General features: G+C 54.4%; 1 protein-coding gene across 1 annotated transcript; it reads right to left on the bottom strand.

Annotated features, from left to right (window-relative positions):
• Window positions 1-858: 858 nt before the first annotated feature.
• PHB1 (prohibitin 1) lies at window positions 859-12,437 on the bottom strand. Its single transcript, XM_015083366.3, has 7 exons — window positions 12,313-12,437; window positions 9,915-10,030; window positions 8,401-8,562; window positions 6,049-6,191; window positions 5,764-5,880; window positions 2,608-2,703; window positions 859-1,226 (listed from the first exon to the last, which is right to left on the bottom strand). The coding sequence occupies exons 2-7, from the start codon at window positions 10,000-10,002 to the stop codon at window positions 1,014-1,016; spliced, it is 819 nt and encodes a 272-aa protein (XP_014938852.1). The 5' UTR covers window positions 10,003-10,030; window positions 12,313-12,437; the 3' UTR covers window positions 859-1,013.
• Between the last annotated feature and the right edge of the window lie 201 nt (window positions 12,438-12,638).

The following is a 12,638-nucleotide window of genomic DNA, read 5'->3' as shown; positions in this document are numbered from 1 at the left end:
AATTGGGGGGGGCACGACTTGAGGTTCATTTCATTGCAGGCGGGGGACGGATCTGGGACACAGCCCAAAGTGGTGCTTTCTGAAACCCAAGCATTTTCTGCCTCGCTGGAGAGTCTGTCCCAGCTGGCGACGCACACACGCGCACACGCCAACTCTAGAATGCTCGGTTCTGATCCCACGGCTCCCACAAACAGAACCACAAACCCTTTTCAGACTGGGCTGCAAGGCCTGGGTGTCATTTATTGACGGCAATTTACACACATTTGCTTTCTTCCCAAGGTCGCCTCCTTCAAAGCGCAGGCACAGAGCCCTCGAGAAGGGCAGTCTCTGGACGAGGGAGCCAGGAGCACAGGATGCACGTCTTTGGCAGGCATGTTCGGCCCCCGGCAGGATGCAATCCTTCAAGCTGGAATCCGTCGGGTGTCCTGAGACACCGAGGTGGGGGGTGGACAGGAAGCCTTCGGCCGGACTCACATCTCAGTCCAGGCCCGCTCGCTCGCTGTCCAAGCCTGTCCCAGTTGCAGGACCCTGGGGGGGGGGGGGGGGGGGCAGCGAATCAGGCCCACCCACCGTCACGGGGCAGAGTCTTCAAGCTGTTCACACCTGCTTCCGCCGGCCCCACAGTTCGAGAGCATCAGCCTTACGGCAAGAGACAGATTACTTCCTCTCTGACCCTCCCTGGCACCTCTTCAGCCGGGCCTGTGTCGGAACCGCCGGAAAACACGGAGACCCGTGCTGTGCACGACAGCCCTTTCTTCTGCCCCGGGCTGCGTAGGCACTTGGCAATCTGGGGGAAGGAGGTGGCTCAGAAAGCGGGTGGAAATGGGAAGAATGAGAAAGCTTCGTCTGCTAGAGTAATTAGAGATCTGAAGTGATTCCACTTTATTTCCTTCACTTTAAGCCAATCATGAAATTTCACAGTGATTTCTGGGGCAGGGGCAGAAGGACGGCGGTGTTCAGAATCCTCGGGGCTGTGGCCCAGGCGGCCCGAGGAGGCGCGGGCCGGGCAGGCCTCACTGGGGCAGCTGCAGGAGCACGGACTGCCCGGCCGGCAGGTAGGTGATGTTCCGGGAGCGCGAGAGCTGGTAGGCGATGTCCTCCGCGGCCTCCAGCTTGCGCAGCTCGATGAGGCCGTCGCCCGCGGTGGCGAGCGAGTTGGCGATCAGCTCGGCTGCCTTGGAGTCGCCCTCGGCAGAGATGATGGCCGCCTTCTTCTGCTGCTCAGCCTAAGAGAGTGGAGGGGTGGGGGGGAACCAGGATCACACTTGAGGGTGCTGAACGGCGGGCAGCAGCCTCAGAAGGACTCGGCGAGGCACCCTCACCGGCTCCTGAAGGAACTCTGGGAATCTCCCTCCTCCTCCTCCTCCTCCTCCCCCCCCCCCTCCAGGTGGGGTCAACAGGCACGTGCACCCAGTCCTCCGCTTTCCTGCAATGCAGCGCCACCTCTCATGGTTGCAGGGCTCTCTTGCTGTTGGCTGCGCAAGTATCTGTCTTATTTCAAAATTCTCATTAACGTCAATGGCAATCCAGTCCGGCCACCTTACTCTGAGCCAGGAGGATCCAAGCCGCGGAAGACGGGAGGGAGAAAAAAAAGGCAGAACCCACCCTCAGGCTCACCTTTCCCTCCAGCCCCAAGTCGAAGGGACTTTCATCAAACAAATGAGATCTGTTTGATGAAAACAGGGCAGCTGGGGAGGAGTAGCACGTATGCGTGACGGGCCCTGGAGTCACCCCTGAGCTAAGCTGGATCCTGACCGGGAGCCCAGGCAACAACCAACTGAATGCGATCTCCGAGGCTCTCCCCACCCGTTATTAGCAGGGTGACATGGATCAGCGGGGTACAACCTGTCCGAGGTCACGGGAGGCAGGTACCGTGTCAGCAAATGTTAAATGAGCACCTAATATTTCCAGGCACGGTCTTAGGCGTGTTCTAGGCTCTGGAGATTAGTGGGTGGGGGGCGGGCAACAAAGTTCCCGTCCACGTGGAGTTTACACTCTCTAAAATTAAACGCTGGCCACCAATACATCTCTCTACCTTGATTCAAAGGACGAAGGGTTCTTGGATTAGGACTAACCCGAGAAAAACCAGCAGCGGTGGGGGGGAAGCAACAGCAAGAAATAAATACACGTCTGCAAAGACCAGAAGAGCAGGCTGCTAGGCAACTATCTCCTGTCCACCACACTCTGGCACATCTGGATGGACTCAGGGCCGGAAAAAAACTTCAGTGACGATAGCGCATCTGGCCCAACATTTGATCCTTTTCGCTGTCAGCTTTCACTTGTGTAACCACGGTTAAAAACGACTTCTCAGTGAAGCTGAAAATATTCCAGGAGAAAACATTTTTATTGGGAGGAGGAGTGTTTTTGATCTTAGGGGAAGTGGAAGAAAAATTACCCTTCGGTGACTTCGGAACCTAAGTTCACATATCCCTGACTAGCCCCCAAAGACTCTGGAGCCAATCGTAGGAGTGTGGTTCCTTCAATCCCCTTCCGAGGATCCCGGAAAAAGAGAGGACAGATGATGAGTTTCCAGGCCACCCAGCAAACGGGGAGGCTGAGCACACGGGAAAGGGGAGAGAGGCCCCTGCCATCTGGTTGAACACTCACCTTCTCCACCACAAATCTGGCCCTCTCCGCTTCCTGCTGGGCCACCTGTTTGGCCTCTACTGCTTCTGTGAACTCCTTCCCGAAGGTCAGATGCGTCTAAGGGGACAGAGGGAGCGCGAGATGAGGCGGTGGGATTGTTCAGGCAGCGGTGCCGCGAGGCCCCCGTGGCCGCTGGAAGGAAGGGGCCAGGAATGGCTCTAGCAGCTGGAGGCCTCTGAGGCCAGAACGCCACCTCCACATCCGGGTCCAAACCGAGGGCACACCCCAGAAGCCTCGGCTGCCTCGACGGCTCCCGCACGTCATTCTGTCGCCCTCGGCGAGGAGATCTGAAGCAGACAACCACCCGTGGGCACCAGAAGGCACCTACTCAAGTGACCACCTCCCAAGGGGAGGAGGCTGCGGGTTCTAGGACCCCCGTCCTCCGACTAGGGCCCATCCTTTGATGGCCTGTTGGAAGCCCCCAGAGAGGCCAGATGGAAAACTGAGCCCCTGAGAGTGAAGGAGGCAGCCGGTTCTCAGGGATTCAAGGGCGTGATGCTCTCCGCTTACGGATTAACCATCCCCGTCTTTCGCACGGAAGCCCCACCACCAAACAGGAAGAGGGTGAAAAATGGTGGAACGCGAATCACGGCATTCCCTATGTGTGAGCGCTTCTGGTAAAGGGTTTAGGAGGGAAGGCAGGTAAAGCTATTGCTTAGGGTGAGGGCTTACAATGGACTACCCACAGACCTTCCCTAAGAACACGTACAACCGAGACTTGGCTGAGGCGACGGTCTGCAATGACGGCAGAAGACAGTGGGAACAGAGCTCAACTCTTAATGCCGAGACTAGAGCGACTTACTTATTATTTAACCCACGTTTTATTAAAAAGGAAGAAATAAAGGGAAGAATGGCACTGGTTTTGCTACCAAATTCTATTCGCTTCATCCCCTCCCCCCACCCTCCCAACCTCTGCTTTTAAAAAAAGGAGGGGCCCCCCGGGGGGGGGCTCGGTCGGTGGAACGTCCGACTTCGGCTCCCGTCATGATCTCACGCTTTGAGTTCGAGCCCCACGTCGGGCTCTGTGCCAACGGCTCGGAGCCTGGAGCCTGCTTCGGATTCTGTGTCTCCTTCTCTCTCTGCCCCTCCCCAACTTGTGCTCTGTCTCTCTAGGTCTCTCAAAAAATAAATGTAAAACAAAATTTTTTTTAATTAAAAAAAAAAAAAAAAAAAAAGAAAGGAAAAGCAGGGGCGCCTGGGCGGCTCAGTCGGTTGAGCGTCCGACTTTGGCTCAGGTCACGAACTTGCGGTTCGTGAGCTCGAGGCCCACATCGGGCTCTGGGCTGGTGGCTCAGAGCCTGGAGCCTGCTTCGGATTCTGTGTCTCCCTCTCTCTCTGTTCCTCCCCGGCGCGCATTCTGTCTCCCTCTCTCTCTCTCTCTCTCAAAAATAAAGATTAAAAAAAAAAAAAAAAATGAGAAAAAAGGGAGAAACATAAGCAGCTCAACACTTCTCCTTGAGAGTAAATCCTAGTCCCGCTGCCTTCCACAACTTGTAACGCTCCTCACTCTTCCAACTGCAGCTGTTCCACTCTGCCTGTTCCATTTCTGGACTCGTGTTCAAAGCCCGGGGAAGAAAACGCGGTCCTGAGAAACTTAAAATGAAATGTGTAGCTAAGGAATAAAGTTCCTTTCTAAAAGGGCCAGGTGAGGGCAGCACATCCCCCCCCGAAATCTAATTTTCTCCTCACACCTCTTAGATATGGTTTCTTGTGGTCAGCCCGCACTTCCCCCGAATGGAGTATGTGGTTAAAAGCCTAGCAGGACGCCAAGCTTCTCCTTAGGTTTTGCCTTAGCACTGCCTCACAGGCGAGGCGTTGAGGTTAACAGTAGGTGGGAGTTGCTGGGGTTAGAGGGGAATGGCTGCAGCCTGGCATCCCGCCAGCAGAGGGAGCCCGCAACTGAAACAAGGGGGAGCGGGGCGCCCCGAGGTCAGTGCTGGGTGTCTGGAGAGCGGGACTGTTTAAACAGCTGCACAGACGCCGAGAGGGAAATGGTGCCTTTCCCTCGCGACGCACAGGAGGACGAACAGGAAACCCTCTACCTCGCCACCCGAACAAATCACTCCCAGTGATTTTTCCCAGAGCATCTAGAAACACGACCCCTTCCCCATCACCCTCCTTGATCTGAAATGCTATCCTGCCTGTATTGCTTTCTGAGTCATGGCATTCGGGGTCATATAAATACACGCACTCTACGGTCCCGAGAGGATAACTTACACCTCAGAGATGTCCCCTGCGCCCCATACCGGGCTTTGGGGAAGAGAACCATTCATTTACGCTCTATCCCCTTTCACCGGGGGTTCCCAGAGCCCACCTCACTGAGCTTCAGACCCTAAATGTGAGGACATCCCAAGGGGTCAGGCTGGGAGGTGTGCACTAGGGAGGAAAACTGTGAGCCTTCTCTAGTCTCGCTAGGCAGCTTCTTCCGGCATCCGAAAGGGTTAACAAGACACTACTTCTCAGGGAGCTCTGGGGAACACTCACAGTTTGGAGGAGGTGAAAAATCTAGTGGTTAGGGACCCTACCATCAGGTAGGGCTAGAAGTCAAAAGAAAAATGGGGGGGGGGGGGGGGCTGCCTGAGCCGGGTGAACGTCCCAACTTCGGCTAAGGTCATGATCTCATGGTTCGTGGGTTCAAGCCCCTCATCGGGCTCTGCGCTGATGGTGCGGAGTCCACTTGGGATTCTCTATCTCCCTGTCTCTCTGTGCCTCCCCGGCATCATGCTCTCTCTCAAAAATAAGTAGGAAAAGGAAGAGAAAAAGGAAAAGGAAAAGGAAAAGGAAAGAAAGAAAAGGAAAGGCAAGGAAAGAAAAGGAAAGAAAAGAAAAGAAAAAAGAAAAGAAAAGAAAAGAGAAAAAGAAAAGAAAAAGAAGAAAAAAAAGGAAAAGAAGTATGTGTGTGGCAGAGGGAAAGGAAAACAACTCTCATCTGAAAACAAACCCACAGAGACCGTCTCACAGTCGAGAAGTTTCCACGTTTTCAAGTCGCCTGTCTGGGCACGTGGAAGGCAGGACCTACTAGCGTCCACCCGGAAATGGGGCCAAGCACCTGAACAAGAACCGCAGCCCCTCCCTCGCAGGCTCCCCCCCCCCCCCCGCCCCCAACAAGCATCTTACCAAGGACACGTCATCCAGGATGAGCCCAAAGGTTGCTGCTCGCTCTGTGAGGTCATCGCTCACCTGCCTGGAGACCAACTCTCTCTGGGTGATCAGTTCCCCGGCATCGAAGCGAGCCTGGTTCCAAGGGAGGGCAGAGGGGGCCCGGTGAGGATGGCGATGAGGAAGCAGAGAGGGCAGGAGGGAAAACGACGAGCCACATCCCAAGCCTCCCGCCACCGCGCTCTTCCTGGCACCTGTCTATCTCTGGGGGACCACACTCTAGGCTGAGGCCCCGTCACTCACCACCACGGACTTGAGGATCTCCGTCGTGATGGACGGTAGCACCCGCTCATCGTAGTCCTCCCCGATGCTGGTGAAGATGCGGGGAAGCTGGCTGGCGACTGGCCGGAAAAGGATGCGCAGGGTGATGTTGACATTCTGTAAATCTTAGGGTAGGGGACAAAGGCCGGAGTTAGCGATCAAAACCACTTCTGTGTGACCCCTCCTACCCCAAGGGTGCCACAATTGCTGCGTAAAGTTGCTGATTTTAAGACCCTAGAGGGCAGGGGCCCCTACGCACAGCTTCCTGGTTAGCGAACCCAGCAGAGCCCCGGAGTCAGGAATTCTTAAAGGCTCCTGGGGAGGACAGCTTCTCAGTCTGTCCTGAATGAATGTCCTCTGATAAAAGCAATTCCGAGTACGTGCGTGACAGGTACCGCAGGACAGTGGAACAGTGCGTGTTTTAATGAAACAGGCCAATGCCAAGAGTTTTAGCGTGAAGCCTTTCCAAGGCCCCACTCAGGAGTCTGCCCTGGAGAGGTTCTCGTGGGCCCAGCGGAGACAGTCCACTCTGGCTGGACCGGCAGTCAGTCCGAAGGTCTGGGCTGCAGTCCTGTCCTGTTTACTAACTGTGACCTCAGCCTTAGCCAATCTCAGCTTATCTCCTGGTCTGTAAGAATGGGGGGTGATTTCATCTGCCTTCCAGGAACACTAGGGGAAAGCGAAGGAGAAATTAGACAGGACAGCGCTGGGTCAAATGCGAACAGATGGAAGGGGTTATCGGACTCATCTGGAACATGCTTCTCGTGACCTGATCCAGGCGAAGGGGGGGGCGGGGAACAGGGAGCACAACATTAATTACAACGTCCCCTGACACCTCAGGCCTGCCCAAGGCTAAAGCACGGTCAGCTTGCTTGCGGTCATCAATGACACAGACGCACGGGGAAGTTCTGACCCAGCCACCCAGGGAAGCGGGAGATGCACACACTCCTGATTTCTGGAAGTTCCTATCAACAGTTCTGAAGACGTCCTTACAACGCGTCCTTACAAACAGGTGCCGCACAACAGCGAGCGCAATCCCTAAGAGGTGGGAAGTTGAGAGCTACGCTTTTAAGTTAAAATTTTACGTTTCTCGATTAACCCCACCCTTTGGTCTCCCTTTTGTAGGACGCGAGCCAGACCCCGTAGCCGCGAGCTACAGGCCAGGTTGCGAAATGCCAACTGACCTGTCCCCCCCTCTGCCCGACACAGGTCTCTCGCTGAAGTCCCAGCTCAAGCTAACGTCCTCCCGGGAGCCTGCGCCGCCGCCTGTGGGGGCGAGCTGTTTTCTTCTCCGCTCACCCCCACCCCACGCCCTTGCCTCCAGGACAAGCCACGCTTACCGTAACTGTCTGTCCACACGTCTACGTCCCTAGCGACACTGAGCTCCCCAGGGGCCCCCGCTTTAGTCACCTCTGAAATCTCCGAACCACCCCCACCCTGCGACCCAGCCTGACACCTGGCACGGTCACCGTAAGCACACATCGGCCAGGGAATGGCACCCAAGGCCTCGAGTGTTCCCCAGATAATAAACCCAGCAGCCACACGACCCTCACCTTTCGCCGTGCAGAAAGATCCCTGCTATTCTGTTTACTGCCTGGGCACCTCTGTGGGTAGGACGGCAGAGGAGCGGTGAGGAAAATTCGTTTGGGGCTCGCTGGGAACCCAGCGGCATGCCAGACACAGGAGACCGCCCTCAGGGACCCGGCCCCAGCCCGTGGGAGGCCAGCACTGCTGGAGACAAAGGCCCTGGAGAACAAGGCCAAGGGGAAGCCGGCTGTGAAGGCACAGGGGATGGCTGGAGACCGGCTGACATCGTCACCCTGGGGAACGAGAACGGACCGGAAGGGGTGACTGATGGAGCAGAGGCACATCCGGCATATTCTTTAAGACTGGAGCGCTCCGTGACTCTCGAAGTCTATCTTTGTGGATCTCCCGAAATTTGTACAGCTGTCTGTGTGCTGTACATATTTCTCTGAATCCGTGTTAAAATCTCTCCAGGAGGAATTTACAAGGGAGTTCTCCGGGGAGGTCCCGCCTCTTCTGGATCCTACGGTAACCCTTCCACACGCTACCTCACGGGACCCACGGGCAAGACTCACCTTTTTTTTTTTTTTCTTCTTTTAACATTTTGTTTATTTTTGAGACAGGGAGAGACAGAGCACGAACAGGGGAGGGTCAGAGAGAGGGAGACACAGAATCTGAAACAGGCTCCAGGCTCCGAGCTGTCAGCACAGAGCCCGACGCGGGGCTCGAACTCACGGAGCGCGAGATCATGACCTGAGCCGAAGTCGGCCGCGTAACCGACTGAGCCACGCAGGCGCCCCTGAGACTCACCTTTGCTACCAGTGATAACTGGCACGTTACGCGGTCGAGAGCGGCAATCAAAGATGATAGGTTTCTGTACCCAAGGGATGAGGAAGTGAGTCCCTTCTCCCACCACAATGTCCTGCACTCCACGGAACCGGTCAAAGATGACAGCTCTGTGCCCAGCGTCCACTAGGAGTGAAGGAGAACAAGACAGAAAAAAAAATCCCTTCGCCTCTTAACCAAAAAGGCTACCTCTGAAAGCTCCTTGGCGCTTTCTTGTTATTTTTTTTTTTTTTAAGTCTCCCCTCTCCCGGCTCCATCTTGCCACATTTCTGCCTCTAGAGGCTTCCACGCAGCTCCAGAACTCAGCCATCCCTTCCCACCCCACGGTCTTCCCAAGGACTCTGGTAAACAGGATCGATTCCTCAGCATCCTTTCCCTGGAAACTGGCGGCCGCTGTTCCGATTAGCCATCCCACCCGCCAACACGTTTCCAGGAAATCACCTCCCCAAACTTTGTTCCTAAACTCACCAAGGTCTTTACCGTCCCATCCTGGTTCCAATTTAAGCCAGTGCTCCCAGAAGCTGCACCCTAACCTAGCCACGGACCCCCTAACATTTGGAAGGTCCCACTCTTTCCAAGGGCACGATTTCTCTCAGGCTTTAAGGATTTCTGGGTTCAGAGAGAAATCAGTGATGGTGATTACTCTCCAGTTGTGCTGCGGACATCAGAGCATAAAGCCGCGCCGTTTAAACCAAGTTAAGCTTTTCTCGTCGGCGGCTCAGGAGACTTCAGAGTTGCTCCAAAGATCTTCGCTCTAGACTTATCCTCCTCTTGCTAGATAGTCACGTACGAGGGAGGTCCATCTATCGCCGCTTTCCAATCACGAAAGCTAGAGACTACCGGAGTTGGAGGGAGTCTTAGACATAAACCAGTTTCGTCCTATTGCTTGACCAATGAAGAAGCTGAGGCCTGGGGCGGGAGTTGGGGGGGGAGGGGAGATGGCTCGCCTAAGGTCGCCTAAGGTCGCAGAGGAAAGCAGACAAAAAGCCAGCGGGAGCCCCTGTCGCGCTGTTAAAAGCTGGGCGATGCGCCTCAAAAGATAATCTGTCTGGAACGACCCAACTGCAGCAGAGCCAAAGATCCGGCTCCAGACAAGGTCACCGAAGGTCTAAAGCCCTCGCTGGGTTACTTCACACGCGGCCGAGGGATCCAATGAGCTCTCTCCACGGGGTCTCCCGTGAGACCCCGACACTCGGCCGCAGCGTCACTTCAAACCGACAAGAGTAGCTGGAAATGTCCAACCGGCACGTGGTCTGGGAGGCTCTTTGTGAACAAAGGCTCGCAGAGGACCTGCGGCCACAAGGGCAGAGGATCTAGTGACAAGGCAACCGTATGGTGTGGGATGGCAGGTAAGCCCCCCCCTTGGTCTCACACACGTTCACAGTCAACAGCCACCACCACAAGTGTGACACGGGCCACACAGGCCAATGGAAATCCGGCAAGAGGCAGTGCCCCACCACCACCCCTCGGAGCCTCACCATTATACAAGGCAGAGTTCACCACTCCTCCTGCCACGGCTAAGGCCAGGCCGAACTTGCCGATGGACTCAAACACTTTGGCAGCCATGTCGCCTCCTGCTGGACCCCACTCACACCTACGGCGGGGGGCGGGGACAAAACAAAACAGCTTGATCCCGAAATCCGTAAGAGAAAGCCCTCTCTGAGGCACCATATTCACTTCCCAGGCGGGCTCGCTATTTATTTCTCCACTCTTGAGAGCTCAAAATCACGCACTGAAGGCCACCTAATAAATAACTCTACAGCTTGGAGCAGTGTACTACCAATTCTTCTGCTTTAAAATTTTTTCCATCTCTGGGGCGCCTGGGTGGCTCAGGCAGTTAGGCGGCCGACTGTTCAGCTCGGGTCATGATCTCACAGTCCGTGAGTTCGAGCCCCGCGTCGGGCTCTGTGCTGACAGCTCAGAGCCCGGAGCCTGCTTCGGATTCTGTGTCTCCCTCTCTCTCTGCCCCTCCCCTGCTCATGCTCTGTCTCTGTCTCAGAAATAAAAACATTAAAAAAATTTTTTTTTAATTTTTTCCATTTCTTGGGAATGCAAGCTGGTGCAGCCACTGTGGAAAACAGTATGGAGGTTCCTCAAAAAACTAAAAAATAGAACTACCCAGCAATAGCACTACTAGGTATTTATCCAAGGGATACAGGTGTGCCGTTTCGAAGGGACACATGCACCCTCATGCTTACAGCAGCACTATCGACAATAGCCAAAGTATGGAAAGAACCCAAATGTCCATCGAGGGATGAATGGATAAAGAAGATGTGGTATATATATATACACGATGGAGTATTACTCGGCAATCAAAAAGAATGAAATCTTGCCATTTGCAACTACGTGGATGGAACTGGAGGGTATTATGCTAAGTGAAATTAGTCAGAGAAAGACAATTATCATATGACTTCACTCATATGAGGACTTTAAGAGACAAAACAGATGAACATAAGGGAAGGGAAGCAAAAATAATATAAAAACAGGGAGGGGGACAAAACAGAAGAGACTCAAAAATATGGAAAACAAACTGAGGGTTACAGGAGGGGGTGTGGGAGGCGGGAAGGGCTAAATGGGTAAGGGGCACTAAGGGATCTACTCCTGAAATCATTGTTGCACTATATGCTAACTAATTTGGATGTAAATTTTAAAAAATTAAAAATAAAATTAAAAAAAAAATTTTTTTTTTTCCATTTGGGGACCGGGGCACTTGATTCAATAATGGGAATGAGACGTGGGCCTGACACCCACGGAGAACTCAGCACCACACTAAACCACCCTCCCATTTCCTGGGAAAGCAAGCCCCAAGACAAAGGCTTGCTTTGTGGTTGGTTCTGTGCAATTCTGGTTTGGAAAAGTAACTCCCAGAATGCACTACATGGTGATTCCAACAGCAAAAGTAACAGTAACAGCTAGCTTTTATATCAGGAGGCAGTCTTCGAATGGCAATTATTTAATCCTCACACCGACCCCTATGAGGTAGGTTATTACAGATGAGGAAACTGAGGCACACAGCAAGGTTACAAGAGGAGACTAAGAATCACACAGCTCTTTACTGGTGGAACCAGGATTAGCACCTGGAGGTCTAATCCTGGCAGGCACAGCTTAACACCTCACTGTTAATATGGAAGCGGGAGGTGGGTGACATTCTGGGACCAAGATACCAGAAGAACCAAAGGAGCAAAAACGCTCTCCATAGCTGCATTGCAAGGGAGAACCCTGGAATAAGTGGGAGGGCGGGGCTGAGGCGGGGTGGGCGGGAGCCCGACTGACCTAACTGGGATCTACTCCCGCACTTAATTTTTTTCTTAATTTCTCTTTAATGCTTATTTATTTGAGGGGGAAGCAGAAAGAGAGGAAGGCACAGAATCAAGAGCAGGCTCCAGGCTCTGCGCTGATAGCACAGAGCCCATGTGGGGCTTGAACCCACGAACCCCGAGATCATGACCTGAGCTCAAGTCGGACAACCAACGGACTGAGCCACCCAGGCCCACCCCGCACTTTACTTTTCAATGCCCCGCCCCAGCGTCGTCGTCCACTTCAGATTCAAATCCTCCCTCCCGCGCGGCAAGACCTCAACTCCCGAATCTTCCTTGATCACTCCTCGCGCATTTCTGTTTTCCTTTCCAGAGGCCAAGACACCCAGTCCCGACCTTTCCATTTCTAATACAGCTTCTGGATTGTTCCTCACCCCGCCCCCATACACACCTTCCTCGCTCGACGCAACCCCCGCTGGTCCCAGGGTCACACCCTCTCCGCTCCAACACGAGGCGGACCCATGCACGCACCCCACCCGCCCAAACTGTGAACGAGAACGCAGCGGGGAGCTGCAGAGACGCCCGGATCGCGGCCGGAGCCGCTCCCCTCCGTTCTCACCTGCTTCCACTCTGACCTCCACATGAATTCCCCAGCCACACGTACCACGCATGCGCTGCTCAGCTCTTTCTCTTCCCCGCCCCCCTTCCAAGATCCGGGCCTCCGATTGGTGGGGGGGAGCGCTGTGCATTCTGGGAAGGGTGGCTTTCGGCCTGACCCCCGGTTCCCCGGCTCTTCCCAAATGAACTACGATTCCCAAAATGCCATTCGGTGTCTGGCCCGCGCTGAAAAGCCTTTCCTCTCTGGTGGTAAACACGGAGGGGTTGTCGCAAAGCCTTTTGGGGGCTGTAGTTTCTTGGGGTTACATGCACGTGCCTGTCTAGAAC

This window comes from Acinonyx jubatus, chromosome E1, assembly GCF_027475565.1.
Source record: "Acinonyx jubatus isolate Ajub_Pintada_27869175 chromosome E1, VMU_Ajub_asm_v1.0, whole genome shotgun sequence".
NCBI classification, from domain to species: Eukaryota; Metazoa; Chordata; class Mammalia; order Carnivora; family Felidae; genus Acinonyx; species Acinonyx jubatus.
Note: the sequence above shows the minus strand (reverse complement) of the source record. Positions and strands in the feature narration are given on the sequence as shown.

Excerpts from the sequence above, each read along its gene's own strand:
- PHB1 (XM_015083366.3), bottom strand. The coding sequence starts at position 10,002 with ATGGCTGCCAAAGTGTTTGAGTCCATCGGCAAGTTCGGCCTGGCCTTA. Across the intron at positions 8,563-9,914 it reads GAACTCTGCCTTGTATAATG|TGGACGCTGGGCACAGAGCT; the intron begins GTGAGGCTCCGA and ends CTTCACTCCTAG. Across the intron at positions 1,227-2,607 it reads CCAGATTTGTGGTGGAGAAG|GCTGAGCAGCAGAAGAAGGC; the intron begins GTGAGTGTTCAA and ends CCACTCTCTTAG.